The 16,733-nt window shown below is 41.3% G+C and overlaps 1 protein-coding gene across 1 annotated transcript in view; it reads right to left on the bottom strand.

Moving 5' to 3' along the window:
* Positions 1–16,733, bottom strand: part of LOC144491556 (receptor-type tyrosine-protein phosphatase gamma-like) — a 711,057-nt gene that overhangs the window by 158,008 nt on the left and 536,316 nt on the right. Inside the window, exon 9 of the mRNA XM_078209530.1 lies at positions 3,671–3,855. Within this exon, the coding sequence (XP_078065656.1) occupies positions 3,671–3,855 (185 nt within the window). The remainder of the gene's footprint in view (positions 1–3,670; positions 3,856–16,733) is intronic.

Genomic DNA, 16,733 nt, shown 5'->3' on the forward strand with positions numbered 1-16,733 from the left:
CCCAGACTCATCTATGTTCCATGACATTGGACACAAGCTTATGGCAGGCTTCCCAGCGCACCAAGCATTTTGTTGTACTTCCTCCAGAGTTTTTCCTCGAGGCTTCCCAATGAACTGCTCACTTGAGTTCTCTGCAGTGGAACCTCTGTGTGACCGTGGCACTATGGTGAGCTGGAACCTGCATTATCCAGATCCCTTCCCAGGTTTCAGCCCACTCACGGACGGTGTCTCACTACATGTAGATCCTGCATCTAATTTATCCTTTAAGATATGCTCAGTGCATGTATCTGAGCTGGTGGTTTCTTCCCAATGTTCCACCACTGTCTGGCCTGATTGGACTCTTAGATCGCTGAGGAAAATGGCACAAGAGTGGCTTGTGCTGTGAGGCTATGAGAAACAGTGGTAGAAGTAAGAGCTGCACACTTAAACTAAATGCAGCTTGTAAATCAGAAGAAATACTGGGATGAGGGGGAAATAGGGTGTGAGAAAGAGGATTAGGTATGAGGTTACTCTCATCTTCAATGGTTTCAGCTCAGCCACTGGCCAGAGCAATAACCATCCCAATGATGGCCCACCAGCTGCAGGACTCATAGCAGGCGAGACAGAAAATTCAGTGGACCATTTAAAGGTGCGTTGAGCACAGGCAGGAATTTCTAGACTTGGGGTGGGCGTGGCCAGAAAATCCCACCCGCTGTTTCATCTGAGTGCCTTGGATATGAATTACAGGTGCACTTTTAACTGGGCCCCTGATTGAACAAAGCAGTGAGTATCATGTCTTTATTTCCCAGGAGTTGGTTCATTTGGTCAACCAGTCGAGTCTCCAAGAATTTATCCCCCAGTAATCTTCACCTGACTCACACTGTACCCTGCGCTTATATGGCACTGTACCTCTGTGATCCTGGCCAAATGGTCAACCTCACTTGCTTGCAGGATTCAGGCTAAAAGTCAATGCAAAGCAGTTAAGCTGTACCGCACTTGCACATGTACAGTCATTTCATCATTGTTGCTGAGCCAACGTCTTGGACTTCCCTATTTAATACCATCATGGCACTACGATAAGAATAAGGACTGCAGAAACTCAATCTTCTTTGGGAAACTAAGGGGGCAATCTTATCAAAAAAACTCTAGGTGCTGCACGAGTGTGAAAATGGGAGAGTTTCAGATCCGAGGCCACAAATGAAATCTTACGCCACTTGGTGCAGAAAATTATGCAGGATCTGATTCCTGCCAGTAGAGGGAGTGGATAGTCTATTCTCGCCAGAAAGACGCTAAAGGGTGCTATGTGCAACGGAATAGGGAGATCTGTCAGTCACCACATGGATATCACCCATTCAACCCCGCCCCCCCCCGGCAGGTGCTTGGCCAAATGCTCCCCCAATTGGATATTGCTGCCCCAATAACCCCTGGTGCTTCTGACATATCGCATCCACCGCGCCCCCCCCATCGGTCAATCACCCACCCCCTCCTCCGAGCCTTGTTGATCACTGCCCTGACCCAGCCAATAACTGATTGCTGCAGAATGCGTGTCTCCACCCCCCAGCCAATCGACGAGTGTCTCCCTCCCCAGCCGATCGCTGACTGCAGAGTGTGCAACTCCACCACCACACCCCCCCCAGCCAATTGACAACTGCAGAGTGCGCAGTTTCTCGAGCTGCATGCCTCCCCTTAGACCCTGCCCCATCATAGCCCCACCCCTTGGCACTGCCTGGTGAGCAGTGCCAGGATGTCCGGAGGTCAGTAGCAAGGTAGTGCCAGGGTCCCAAGATGGCAGTGCCAGGATCTCAGGCTGGCAGTGCCATGCTGGCAGATCCTCCCTACCCCGACCACCCGGGGGGCCTCAATGACCTTCAGTCCTACCTGTGAGGCCACCATGTCAAGTCCCCATTGACGGGGACTTTACATGATCCTCGCCAGTGAGGACCTTCACCGGCATGGCCATTAAGACAAGTGAGCCTGGACGATTAAAATTTAAACATTAAAATCAGCCTTGCACCTGGAAAGGGCACAAGGCTGATCACACAGGAAACCTGGGTTGTAAGATCACGAGAGTGAGAATTATTTCACCTCTCGCGCGATTTTACCGGCTCGCCCCGCCATCGATTGACGTGATGAGCAGGTAAGATCGCCCCCTAAGAATGGGCGAGAGATAAAATCGTGTTGACAGTCCCAAGCATAAATGTTTTAAAAATATAGTGTAATATAAAGGACTTTAGCTTAGTTATTTGCTTTTAATCAGTGGCTTTGATGGCAGGCCTTTCCTTATTCAGGGTTATATTTCATTTTTTTTGGAAATTATTAGCTTTTTAAAGCTGTTTTTATCAGCTTTTCTGGGCTGTGTGTATCGATTCTTTAAAAAATATGATAATTTTAAGTTACAGTTACAGCTGCTGGCTTAGAGTTGACATTTACAGCTATTGGCAACAGTGATGCTTAAAATTAGAAGCCATAACTTCAACATTTCAACAACAATGCAAACACAATTTTAGGGATCCAAACATTGATGCTTCAAAACTACATACTTGAAGTTGGCAAACTTGATGGACTTCAATTGTTGTTCAATTTGATGGACTTCATTGTTCTCTAGCTTACTACTACAATATTTTTAGGGGGAAGATGGTGGTGTCGTGGCAATATCTCTGGAATAGTAATCCAGAGGTCCAGGTTAACACACTCTGAATATGATTAGAAATCCAACCACGGCAGCTGATAGAATTTAATTCAATAATAAAACATAGAATTGAAAGCTCGGCTCAGTTTCATTGACACCCTTACTATCATTCATTGTTGTTAAAAACCTATCTAGTTCATTAATGCCCTTCAGGGATGAAGTCTGCCATCCTTACCTGGTCTAGCCTGTACATGACTCCAGATCCACTGTAATGACTGCCCAGCAGACCATTCAGTTCAAGGAAATTAGGGTTGGACAACAAATGCTGGTTTTGCTAGTGGTGCCCACATCCAATGAAAAAATAAATTATATGTATCAGTTTATATATTAGTGTCATAAGTAGGCTTATATTAACACTGCAATGAAGTTACTGTGAAAATCCCCCAGTCGTCACACTCAGGCGTCTGTTCGGGCACATTGAGGGAGAATTTAGCACGGCCAATGCACCTAACCAGCATGTCTTTTGGACTGTGGGAGGAAATCCATGCAGACACGGGGAGAACGTGCAGACTCTGCACAGACAGTGACCCAAGTCGGAAATTGAACCTGGGTCCCTGGCGCTGTGAGGCCGCAGTGCTAACCGCTGTGCCACCATGTCCATTCTTCCCTTCTAATGTTATGTAGTACACATGTTTATTCATGACATCGAAAGAGATTTTGGGCTTCACGGTGTTAATCTCTGGTCAAACAGTTGGTGAGGGATAGCGCTAGACCCAATCTTTATTCAGGCCCACAGTTATTTACAGACTTAAACATTGTACGCATAACCTCCTAACTCAACCAATGTGTTGCTTTATATGGGCTTAAGTGATAACCCAGTTAATGTCCACCACCCGAATACAATTAAACACAATTAACATAAAATGGATATGGTGTCGGCTGCGAAAAACGGCAAGCATGGCTGAGCAAAAATTAAGAGGGAACATTGCCTAATAAACACTGATATTTACATTGCAAACAAACAGAGGCAGATCTCTGTCCATGGGGGTGGAGGTTACGTACCAAGTTGTTATCATTTTTTTTGGTGAAAGCTTGCTCTTTCTCCCCCTCATCTTTTGTCCAGCTGTAGGAGATCAAATAGTTCATAATGGGAGGGTGGTAGATGGTTTCTGGCCTGTTCCATGTGACGAGTAAAGCAGATCTGTTCACTGGCTGCACAGTCATGTTCACTGGTGGGCTGCTGCATACTGAAAGGCAAAAATAAAATGTAACCCTGTTGGATCATAGCCAGACACTTAAGTCCCAGAGCCCCAGCTTTCCTTGCTTCCAGGGGAAAAGAAATACATGCAGTTCATAACACTGACATACCTGACATGGAGCTTTCAGAATGGATTACATTAACCTTGTTAAAATCCTACAGCTAAATATTTTTCATCATTTATAATAGCTTGTAATATAATTTTGTGCTAAGTAGGAGGAAAGGAAACAATATTAAAACACCCACATTAGAATAAAGTGCTTACTGCATGCTCTGTATAAGAATATAGACATTTGAAGACCACAATTTCATATGTCAAAGTGAGGGTGGGGTGTAATGACTAGATTTGCTGAAAACTACTTTATTTCTATATTCTAATGTGGTGCAGAAATAGTAACATTCTCTGGGGGTCAAATATAAATTTTCATAATGAATTATTAATTCACTTTGGGAGGTAGGAGTTAATTGGAAGAGATCTTCATATTATAAAATAACTGGCCTAGATTGTCCAATTTAACAGCCATGTGACCATTTTTACTTTGAGTAAAGCACAAAATTAAACAATCATTAAACATTTGATGTAGTAACTATGACAATTAGCACCTTTCATACACTGAACAACATGTGTTTTGCTCCAGAGTTTTGAAAAAAAAATGTTTAAGAAAGGAAGACTGCAGGCTTATTAAAAATCCTCATTATGAATGGAACTCATGACCTAACGACAAGCATTCAAATTATTGCATCAAAAACAATTTAAATGTGTAGCAATGTCGCATGTATGACAGATGAAAGATCTGCATTATAGATCCATTTTAACTAGGTTAATGGAAATTAGACAATCTATATATTCCAATGAACCATTGGTTATGATGATATTAAAAAGGTAGATTCTCTTCCCTCCCCTTGCTAGATCATCACACTTATTAGTCTTTCATCGAAGTTCCAGGCAGATAACGAGTGCTTCAGCTGTTGGCAAAATTAACATACTGCTGAGGATCTGAGTTGTTTTTTTTCTAATTTGTTTCTGCCTTACAAGCAATTAAATGACTCTCTCCAAATTGAAATTGGTACCTGCAACTAAGGAATCACTAGGCATCAATTTGTGTCCTGCTGCTCCATGTTCTTCAAGTTCTGGAAACTCCTTTCATCAACTGGCATATATAAAACTACTTTCTGGTTTTCTTAAACTGACAAGCAAAACAGTTTGACTGCTTTGAGCTGAGATCATCCCAGTTTCATTTCTCTGCCTGCTTGCAGCGCTACCAAAAAGAGCTCTTTGTCTCTCTGAAAGGAATTTATTATTTCCTTGTGGATAAGGGATGTGGAGGGATGCGTTTTAAAATAAAGTTGATGCAACAGCAAGTTCAAAAAGCGTCTTTTGCAAATTAGCACACTGACATAGAGGGTGGAGTTTTAAGGCCTTGCTCATCCCGAAACCGTAAAATCCCAACCCAAGGTCAACGGACCTTCCCATGCCCCACCCCTCGCCCGCTCAGATTCCTGCGGCGGGCGGGCTGGTAAAATTCCGGCCACAGAACCAAAGGACCATCAAACCAGCAAATACCCAATGTAAAATAAAAATGGAAAATACAAGTAGCTCACAACATCTGTCAGGAGAAAAGCCAAGTGAACACTTCTGATGTAGAACCTTCACCTGAACTCCAAAAGTCTCCGAAGACCACTGGAGGGAAACAATAGAACTTGTAATCATAAAATAAATTAATAGTTAATTGACTGCCAAGTGTTTAGTAGAAAGATAGAAAGTTGTTAGAAGAAGTAATAACAAAACAGATGATAACTGAATACTTTTCATAATTGGGGAAGAGAACAATGTACCAACAATACAAAGGGAGAAACTTAGTTGATTAAAAAGACAGAAAATGTTCCAGGAACTGATGGTCCACCCCAATATGTGGTGAAATTGCAGATATGCCAGCCATAATTTTCCAAAGCTCTCGAGATTATGGAGTGTGTTTTTGGACTGTCAAGTTGCAAGCTTCCCACCATTATTTAAGAAGAGATTGTAGGGAAAAACATCAGTTAAAGGAATTTACTCGAAACTATCACCAGGACAAAGTGGCTGAGCACTCGGACTATTAGAAGCTCTTCACGGAGAGTCAGCCTGGAGTTGTAAAGTGCAGGTTGCTTCTGAATAACTGAATGTTTTGAGAAGATCATTAGCATGGTGCAGGGGAGTGCCTATGAATGTTGTTCACATGAACCTCAAGAAGGCATTTGATGACGTTCTACTTTTTTCTTCTTTTCTCTTTCTGCACACTAAGGCAGACTTTCATTTGTTTCCATAGCTAGTTATTCCTGGAACAGGGGATTGCTAGTCTGTTGCCAGGGGCTTACGGCTTGAAGAGCGGAATTCTGCATCAAATATGGCTAACCAGAAGTCTCTCCTGCTCTTACTGCCACCCATTGGTGTGTTGGAAGAATTTTGTAGATTTACACTCAACCTGTTTGGCCACATTATGAATGCACCTTCCTTGGTTATCAAGTCCTGGAGTGGGACGTGAACCTGGAATTTCTGGATCAGAGGCACAGGCACTATCCACTACGCCACAAGACATCCATGAAGTTCTACACAAGAGATTATTAGAAGCTAAATGGGCATGGCATTGGAGATAACCTTGTAACATGGATCAATAATTGATTGGGTTGCAGGTGCCAGATTTGAGGTGAAAACCTTGTCCTCAGATTGCTTGGATATAACAAGCAGTGGTTGCCCAGGAATCTGTGATGGCCTTGGACAAAAGAATGCAGAGTTGTATGTCAAAATCTGCAATAACTCCAAAGACAGTAAATAATATGATGGGGAATGGGAAGTTATGAAAGATTATAGAGAGACCAACTTTGTAGGAAAATCTATGGCATTTGGAGTTTAATGTAGGTAAGTGGAAGGCCATACACATTGGATTTGAAAAAGAAAATTGGAATATTTTCTTGATGGTGAGAGACTAATTGCTGCAAAGGAGAAAAAAGGATTTAGGTGTCCATGTATCCAGATCATTAAATGTTCATTTAAAGGCACAAATAAAACAAAAAGTAACCAAAAAGGTGAATGACGAGTTGGAGTTCAAAACTGAGGAAATTATGCTTCTGCCGCACAGTCTTAACCAAACCTCATCTGCACTACAGCATTCAGTTTTGGGCACCAATATATTGGAATTAGATGGGAAACCGTACAGATTTACCAAATACCAGGCCTTAAACAGCCAAATTATTAGGACAGGATGCATAAATATCATTTTACTTTGCTTGTGCTTAGAATATTGAAGGGTGATCTAATCAATGGATTTAAGATGATTACAGGATTTGATAAGAGGAGATACAAATAAATTATTTCCTGTGGTGGTAGAATCCACAATGACAGGGAAAAATCTGAAATTAAGAATTCTATTCAGGAGTGAAATCTGAACCACATTCATATAAAAAAGTTAAAAATACTAGGTCAGTTTAAATTTTCACAACTGAGATTAATGGACTTTTATTAGGATATCAATGGATCTGGAAAAAAGACAGGCAAATAAAGTCGAGGCACAGATCTGCCATCATGAAACTGAATGGTGGAACATGCTTAAGGGTCTGAATGGCCTAATGCTTTTCACACATTCCTACCTCTGAGACATTAAAAGAACCAAAACCAGCTAAAGGAATAAAAAGGCATGAGAAATACCGAGAAAGGAAAAAAGATCCGAAAATTGAAAATTAAAAATCCTGCAGGACATAGGAGCTTTTAAATAGCACAAATGCAGTAAACAGAGTGGAGTTTATCCAATACCAAAGGAAAAAAAGACAGCCGAGGGATCAGACTGTGCTCTCCCGCCACAGCCAGAACCACACAAAAGGCACCACCATTTTGATGTGGCTCATTTAAAAAAGAGCAATATTTTCCCATGCTATATAATTATAGTAAAATTTAGCTTCCAGCTTTCAGACATATTTGGTTAAAAGCAAAATCCTTGGAGAGCCGAGGAATTGCAGGTGAAATTCTGGACAACAGATGGCAGTGCAAGCCTAAATATAACCAAACAGCATCCACATTTCTGACTCTGTACCACAGCCACATTAACTTTTGCATTTTCGTCTACTCCTAACGTGAAATTTTTAAATTAAACACTTGATTTGATTAATCTAACCTCCTGCACCTTCGAGCAGGTTTGGGGCAGACTGTGTTCCCTTACAAATTATATGAGATAAATTTGAAGCCAAAGATTTTTCACACAAACTTTGCCTTCCCTCAAAATCAGCAGAACCATTTTGAGTATCTGAGGCTTTCAGTATCAAGGTTCTTCATTCCACCAAACCCAAAATGCCTTAGGGTGAAATGCAAATCAAAGAGGAGGAATTGAACCCAGGTCCGCTCATTTACATTTTCAAATAATTAGCTATTAGCACACAATTTCATTAAGTATAATGATACAAGCTTTTTGTATTTACTGCTGGACATAAATCAATGAATACCTGGAGCAACTGAACATTCATTGACCAATGACCCACAGCACTTACAAGCTGTAGGTCAATTTTATTTTCTTGTAAATTAGGTTTCCTCGTGTGGTATTTAAGCTTAATGGTGGAAATGATCACAACTCATTAAGTAAGATTGCTGGAATTCCAGCTTTTATTTCTCAAAGTCAATGCAGTTTAAACCTATAGTGCCCACACTTATGACAAAATTAACAAAGGGTAGCAGACTTGAATGTTTTATATAGCAACATCAGGTTTGAAAATATTCAAGTCTTCACAGTGCTTTGTGCACTTATACCACTGGCCATAGCTTTTGTCCTTGTGTTCTGGGTTTCGAATTGGCAGAAATCCAGGTGTAAGGAGCAGGGATTTGCAGCATAAAGGCATAAACTGTGTATTCATAAAATTTATCTTCTCAAAAAAATTATGACAGATGATTGTAGGAAATCTCTATCTGTAAAATCATGCATTACTACACATAACGCTTCTTTTTAAAATGAACAGAACTTTTCCCTTCCCTCCCCGCAACTTCAATTATGGGGATGCGGGTGGGGGAATAGAATTGTGACATTGTTATTTCACCTGATCTGACAGTCATTTCAGGAATATGTACGTTACTCTTAAATCTGGCACAATGAAACAGCATGTGATACAGTTTCCATAGAAAGAGATTGTAAGTGTTCACTTAGCTGACCTTAACCCCATCTATGCCAGCTACTGGACTTTGTATTGCAATACATACAGTAAAAGGAGAGTGACTTAACTGAAAAGCTGCAGTACAAATGGGTCAATTATCATTATTTCCTGTATCTTTGGTAGCTTATACACAATGAGTTTCTTGCATTTTCAGTTTAATTGCAGTTATTATATGTTACATTAATCATGCATAATTTGTTAGCTGAGATGTTCTGTTCAGGGTAAAGGAAGTGAAACATTGACATAAATTGGATGCTCATTATGATGCTACAGGTGAATATTCAAGGTATCCTCATAGAGATCCAAGGCAGAGCATAAATGTGGAGGTCACCTTCACAATAATGAATAGCCTGAAATCAGTCCAAGTGCAGAATGGCCAAATATGTGTAATGTAACCAAACGTTTTCGGGAACAACTTTCTTTTTAAAATGCAGAGTGGGGTGAGGGGTAGTATAAATATGCAGATAATTCTGGAATTGAACCACTTTGGCGCAAAGATCTCAATTGTCTGGCTGAATGGTCTTGCATTTTATTCACAACATTAAGTGAGAAATAGTATACCATTAACATATATGGCAATGTACGAGGATGTAGGTTACATATTCTCATGTACTGTCTCATATCAAGGTTTAAAAATTACTAAGGATATAGAACATTCACATTTTCAAAAAACGTAATGCTCAAAAATGATTTGCACCTTAGATGCATATTTGATTGCAGATGAATAAGAATATTCCAATACAGTCTATTTGAAGCATTGCTATCTTTTTATAATGTGTGGTTTGAGGTGGCAGATTACCAGACAGTATCATTCATCAATCACATGAGCATCCAACTCCACAATTTTGTGACTGACTAATTCTTCAAGGGGAACCGATCTCAATATAAAATGCTTTTTTCACATAGTAAATTTCAGCATTTGTGATTTAAATAGCTCCCATTTTTATATTTCACAGGCATTGGAGAAAGATACCAAGCATGTGAATATTGTTCCACAGGAAAGTTAATTCCATCCCACTTACAAATTAAAAGCATGTTTCTTATGTGTTGTAGGAGTAATGTTGTACAATGTAGCATAGCAACCATGAGAAATTACTGGTGGTAACCAGGCAGTTATTCATGGTTGTTACGACTGAAATTCTGTGGAGAATATGCAATGGCAGAAGAGGTTAAGATTTCTGATGTAAGACGACGTCCATTTTCACCAGTAAATATCTACATAATTGACTATGATAATTAGTTTAAAGGAGGGTGTTTCAATTCAATTTCAGGACATCCTTTTGGAGGATTATTTATGATCGTCATGAAATACAATTATAATTTTGCCATGAACAGTGAACACTATAAATCTTCCCCATGGTTAATTAAACTTCATTCTTTGTTGAGACACCAAGGAAGGTTTTTGAAAACTATCAGTATCATGAATTTTCAAAAGATCCCCATGTAAAAACTGGTTAATTGTGGAAATCATTAAAAATAGCGGTTGAAACGCCATGGAAAATATAGCAAAATGTGGCCAAATTGGCAATTAGAACAGTTGTTCGGTTCTGAACTGATTTGGGGCGAGATTTATTGTCCACGTGTAGAATTTCTAGAATGAGAGTGTGCTATTTTAGCATTGCCCACTTTTGCACCAAGGTTGAATCAGTAATCATAAGGTCCCGATTACATTAATCTCTTTTATTCAATTCATTATGTCATTGGCAGTGGCCCAGAGTTTTCTCCAGGTTTAGCAGATCGATGTAACATTTCATAAAAGGCAGACATTAGAAATATTAAATGTTTTAGACAAATGAGAAACTTCAAAGCAGTGGACTGAAAATTCAATATTGGATCTTCTGTAGTGTGACACGAAGACGAAGATTGTTTAGCCAGCTTGTTTCAAATCTAACTTAAGCGAATTCAAAAGTAAATGATTATATGCATTAACAAATGAATTTTAATACATGGGGTGGAACGTTGTGATCCCTGCTAGCCAGCTTGAAGGGGAGGGGGCCTCCTAAAATGCAGCATGTGGCCTGCCTATCACCTACCCACCCACTCACCTGTCCCAACCTGTCTCCTATTATGTGGGAAGGTGGTAGAGATGTCAAGTAATTGGCCCACCCTTGTGCCTATTGAGGCATTAAGTGATCAATAAATGACCTCTTAATGCTTCATCCCACCCCTCAGCTATTTTATCCATGCTAAAGGAGGCCCACACCAGATGGGTAGCTCAGCAGCTTTTACTGGGCAAACTAGTGGTGGGCAAGAGGGGAGGGAGAAGTACCTCATTTGGAAGTCACTTGTGCCCACCTCTTTAGCCTTCACCCATCAGATGATCAAACCCACCCTTCACACCACTCACTGGCCCGGCTGATTTACTTGAAGTCTGACTTTTATTAGCTCCTATTCTTTGGAGACTGCCTATATGAAATGACTCATCCTGGGATAAGCTTGCACCTTTATCGCTTCAGCTCTGCTGAAGAGAACAGAAATGCAAATTTCCTGCCTTTAAAAGAAAGATGTTTTTTGTTCACCAGCATTTCTGAATACATTTGATGGTCTGCCAAGGAGCTTTGACAATATTTTGCAGATGGTGGAGCGCTCTGTTCCCAACTTGTGTGGAGTTCTGGTACATCTACTGCCACAACGCAGTCAATCATGGCATGTTGGGTCACCTCAGTGGGTGTTGCAGCTGCGCTCTCCTTGCAGAAGTTAGTAGCGCCAGAAGAATAATCTCTTTGGGATGTTTATACAGGGGCCAGGGAAGTTTCAGACTTCACCATCCCTTCTGCTCTCAACAGGCTGTGTGACTGAATGGATAGGAACTTTGCCAGATCATGGATCTCTCACAGTCAACTCCCTTGCTGACTCGTGGGACGACTGAATCGCAATCCAACGTGAGGGACATCGTCATGCAAGGGAATTGGAAAATGCTGCTCTCTTCAGGATGACAGTGGGTTTGCATTCTTGCCATCCCTTCAACCAATGATTTCTCCAGTGCTAGAAAGCCAGCTGGGTCAGGCTTACTGGGCAGAAACGAATTTCTTGCAGCCTGCAGCCAAGGTCCTATCATGCCTTGAGCTCCAAAGGTTTCCAAACATAAACAGCTATGAGCACCATCTGAGTGACAGCTAGCCTTTTACCTCTTCACTACCCACTCCCGCTCACTGGGGAGCACTTCAGTCAAACAGTAATGTAGATAAGAGATCATTTAAGAAAGGTACTTCTCACACTTGGGTGATAGAATGTAGGTTTTTCTGTAAGGCAGAAAGAAGATAAATCTATTTGAAATCTTTGTTTGAAGACTGCTACTGTAATAGCTTTTGGGCCCGTAATGCTAACTGACACCAGTATGGACATTGGTGGATATGGTTTATTGAAGGATGGAAGGGCTGTGGGTGATGTTGGACAAGACATAGGTAAGCAGGGATTGTTCCGCTGAAGTAGTCTTCAATGAGTTCTGGATACAGCAGGTGTTGGAGCTTTCTCTCTTCTTTGTCATCCTTTATGCAACCAGGGCTGTCTCTTTAAAAATGACCACGGTCCTCATTCAGTGGTGCTTCCATTTCCCTTATAAAAATGTGGTGCTGCATAGAGGAAACCACTGTCACAGAGAAAAGTCCTGCTGGGTTGTAGTGAAAGACAGTCAACATGTCCAGGCAACCAATACAGCTTGAGAACTACAGTCTTTTGCAGACTGTGAACTCGAACTGAACTGCAGCCAAGATTTCAACCCTAGTGTCGTAGTGAAAATGGCGGATGAGTCTGCAAATTCTGAACACAGCATTTCTTATTTTTGCAGTAGTTGGATTGGAGTCAGGCTGGGGTTCACTCAGGTATGATTTATGGAGGCAGTTGGCCATTTAAGTTATTAGCTGCCTCCTTTGAAGTAGGATTTTTGTAGGCCAGGAATGTGAAACTCAGCATGTGCAGATAGGACCAGGTAAGAGCTGGTCTGAACTTGGTGAGTTCATATGGATAGCCAGAGTACCCCTTTGGAGAGGCAGGGTACCACTTTGGATGTTGGCGCAGGACGCCTCTGGGAGAGGTAAGGCACCTGGTGGAATTGTTAAATTTAAACATGATTGTGTATAAAAAGTGCATAAGCTCATTGGAAAGCTGTCAAAGCTCTGTCAAAATGTCAAAGAATTGACAAAACTCACTGGAACTAGTGGATACTAAGTGAGTAGGCATGGAGGGTTGAAGAAAAATGGTGGCGGGTGGGGTATGGGTTGGCATCAGTTGGCACTAATTTGACAAAGAGGTTATAAAGGACCATGGGGATGTGGGAGGCATAGTGGGTATAAGGGGCCACGGAGGGCTGGGTGCAGAGACATGGGTAGAAATAAAGGATATGAGGGGTCAGGGCGGCTTGGTAGAGGGGCATGGGTTGGAATAGGGTTTCTGTGGAGGCGCCACTCCACAGATAAGAAAATACACGCACTAAATATATTGTTTATGGGTGACTTTGGGAAAACATCATTTAAAGCATCCATGACAACTGGGGGTTGATGTCTGAATTTGAATCCATTTCAAACCTGCCAAATTTAAGCTTCATAAATAAACTGGAAGGAGAAGGGGAAAATATCAGAGAGCTAAAATTGTTTATGAGAATCTGCAGCAGCAAGCATTTTAGAACTACTAATAATAGAAGTTATGATGGTTAGTTTTGATGCACTGATTTTTATGGAAAAGGGAGTCTTAACATGGAAAATAATTAGCATCCTTAAACATAGAACAGCTAAAAGCCATTGCTAAATAGGTAGAACTTAAAATACACAATAACAGAAACAGAAATTAGTTTCTCAAGATGCGGCTGAGCATTTGGGACTTAGTCCAGAGTAGAAGAAGCGGAATTGGAACCAGACCAGGTTATGTTAAATACAGCTGGAAAAGCTGAAAATTGAACTAGGGTTTCAGGAAAGAGGGAAATTTCCATAACCCAGAAACAGATTTTGAAGCCCTAAAATTCTCCACATTTGTTCCCAAGTTTCAAAAGCGAGATGTTGAATCTTTTTTTTAAAATCACCTTTGAGAAGGTAGCTCATCAGCTACATTAGCCCCAAGACTTGTAGACACTCGTGTTGGAGGGTCAGTTATCAGGAAAGGCCCAAGAGATCTATAAAACACTGTCCCCGAAGTGTCGGCAAATTACAAATAGACCAAAGCAGTAATTCTTAGTGCTTATGAGTTGGTCCCAGAGGCCTATTGTTAGAAATTCTGGAATTCCCGTAAGAAACTCAGACTTATTTGGAATTCAAAAGAATTAAACAGATCACGCTTGACTGGTGGGTTCCTGCTTTCAAAAAAAAGGGAGAACCTATGGAGGGATAAGGAAATTGGTGCTGTTGTAGGAATTTAAAACTTGCCTTCCCTACAATATAATAATACACCTCAAGGAGCAGAGGGTAGCCTCAGCAAGGGCCGTCGCAGTTATGGCTCAGCACCATGAACTGACTCTCAAACTGTTGGCCTACAACAGACCTATGTCAGGTAGTTCATATCAGCAAGGAAGGGAAAAGGGAGAGATGGAAAGAATGGAAGTAGGTCACAGATGAAAAGGAGAGTAGGGAAAACAGGACAAACCAATCTTTAACTTTTAAAAGGGGTTTGGAAAACAAACCAGCAGGGCCATGTCCAGTCTGATTTCAATGTGGCCAGTCAGGATATGTCAAGGAGAACAGCTGCCATACCCAGAGAACCACAAGGAATATTACGGCACAGTCCATGTCTATAGTCACGAAAGCTGTAAGACTCCGTGCAAACACAGCAGAGGGTGTGATATCCATAGAGATTTTGTATTCAAGGGCAAAATGGTCCTCAATGTTTCCAAAAAACTAGAAAAGGAAATTAGCATTCTCCAAGATATGAAGTGCTCACAAACACTGCTGATGGGGAAAATTGAAGATTTCCTCTGCAGAAGCAGAACAAATTGCAGTGTATTAGTCAAGTCGAAAGACTCACTGGAGAATGTACTGATGTACAATTTGTGAAATAAATCACTTAAAAGAGTAGACTTGTTATGCGGCTGAAATGGTGGACGTAATCTCAACCTTACTCATGTGGTCGACATTTTATTGGGGGATGATCTTGCAGGCTGGACAGTGTAACCCCCAAATGTTCAAGGACAGTTCAAAAAGAAATGCAGAGGCTGAAGAAAAACTGCAGAATTTGGCAGAAAACTAAAATAAGCCCTGAGGGGGGGCATGGGTGGTGAAACCTGTGAGAGTTGAAGGGGCTCAGGAGAAACCATGCGAGTCAAAAAAGGTCAGAAACAGACCAGTGGAAGTAGAAAATGAAGGAAGGAGCTATGGAATTTAAAAATTTTAAAAATGAGTGACTCAGAAATCTGGTTGGCAGACAGTTCCTTCTCAGAGTTAAACAGAGACCAGGGAAGTTCTAAAGCAGACAAACAGATAGTCAGAAATATGGCTCATCCAGTTGAAGGGCCATATGGCAGGGCAGCAGAAGCTAGCCAGCCACCTGTAAGGAGGGGTGTCCCAAGAGACATGGGAGATCAAAACATCTCTACAGTAATTGAACTGGGGAAACCATTACACCTAAAGCCAAACCACACTTGTAACAAGTCAAAAGCAAGTTCAGGTGGTACTGACACCTCCCAAGATCTCAAACAAACGCACCCCACTCCATCACCCTAGAAATACAATTCCTCAGTGAGCTGATACCTGAGATAGCAAGCTCCTACATTTTAGACACAGCCAAGCAACGGCTTTGCAACATCTTTCTCCAGCTCAGCAACTTAATTTGCATATTAAAAGCCTTTGCATCCAAGTGTGTGTGTGAGAAAGAGTGAAGAAAAACACACATACAAACACATTGTCCATGGGTTACTTTGGTGAAACACCCTTCAAAGTGTCTGTGACAATTGGCTAAGATAAAAACAGCTGACTGATACATTGATGATAATCTCAGCTGCTATGGATTTTTGGAGTGGAAGCCATTGCAATTCAGGAAGGCAGTGGAGTAAAGTTGCCTACATGGCGATATGTACCTCGTCAATGAGGTGGAGATGCCGGCGTTGGACTGGGGTAAATACAGTAGGAAGTCTCATAACACCAGGTTAAAGTACAACAGGTTTATTTGGTAACAAAATCCACTAGCTTTCGGAGCGCTGCTCCTTCGTCAGGTGAGTGGGAGTTCTGTTCACAAACAGGGCATATAAAGACACAAACTCAATTTACAAAATTTCCAACCATTATTTTATAAATTGAGTTTGTGTCTTTATATGCCCTGTTTGTGATCTGAAATCCCACTTACCTGACGAAGGAGCAGCGCTCCAAAAGCTAGTGGCTTGTGTTACCAAATAAACTTGTTGGACTTGACCTGGTGTTGAGATACTTCTTACCTAGTCAATGACACAGTACACTTGGCAAAAAACTGCAGTTTGTGTAAATCCCAATGTTCAATCTTGCTGTCTTCAGATTTCTGGATGGAATATGATGAAATTGGCATAAATCACCTACATTAACTTCAGATTGACTGACGTTGCTGATATCCACTATGGAGTCTGCTGCAAGCCGGAAGTAAAAAAGTTGAGGCTCTGTGCAAACCTTGTTTGAATTAGGCAATGCAGTGCTAGCTGTGGTAATAAGTTGCTGGTCTTGTTGCAGGAGGTGGCAAGAGGACTGGTCTGGGACAGGCTCCCCGTGGAAGAACAGAATCCTTCTGCAACACTCCTCTAAAAAGAAGCAT

The sequence above is a fragment of the Mustelus asterias genome, chromosome 3 (genome assembly GCF_964213995.1).
Source record: "Mustelus asterias chromosome 3, sMusAst1.hap1.1, whole genome shotgun sequence".
Classification (NCBI taxonomy): Eukaryota; Metazoa; Chordata; class Chondrichthyes; order Carcharhiniformes; family Triakidae; genus Mustelus; species Mustelus asterias.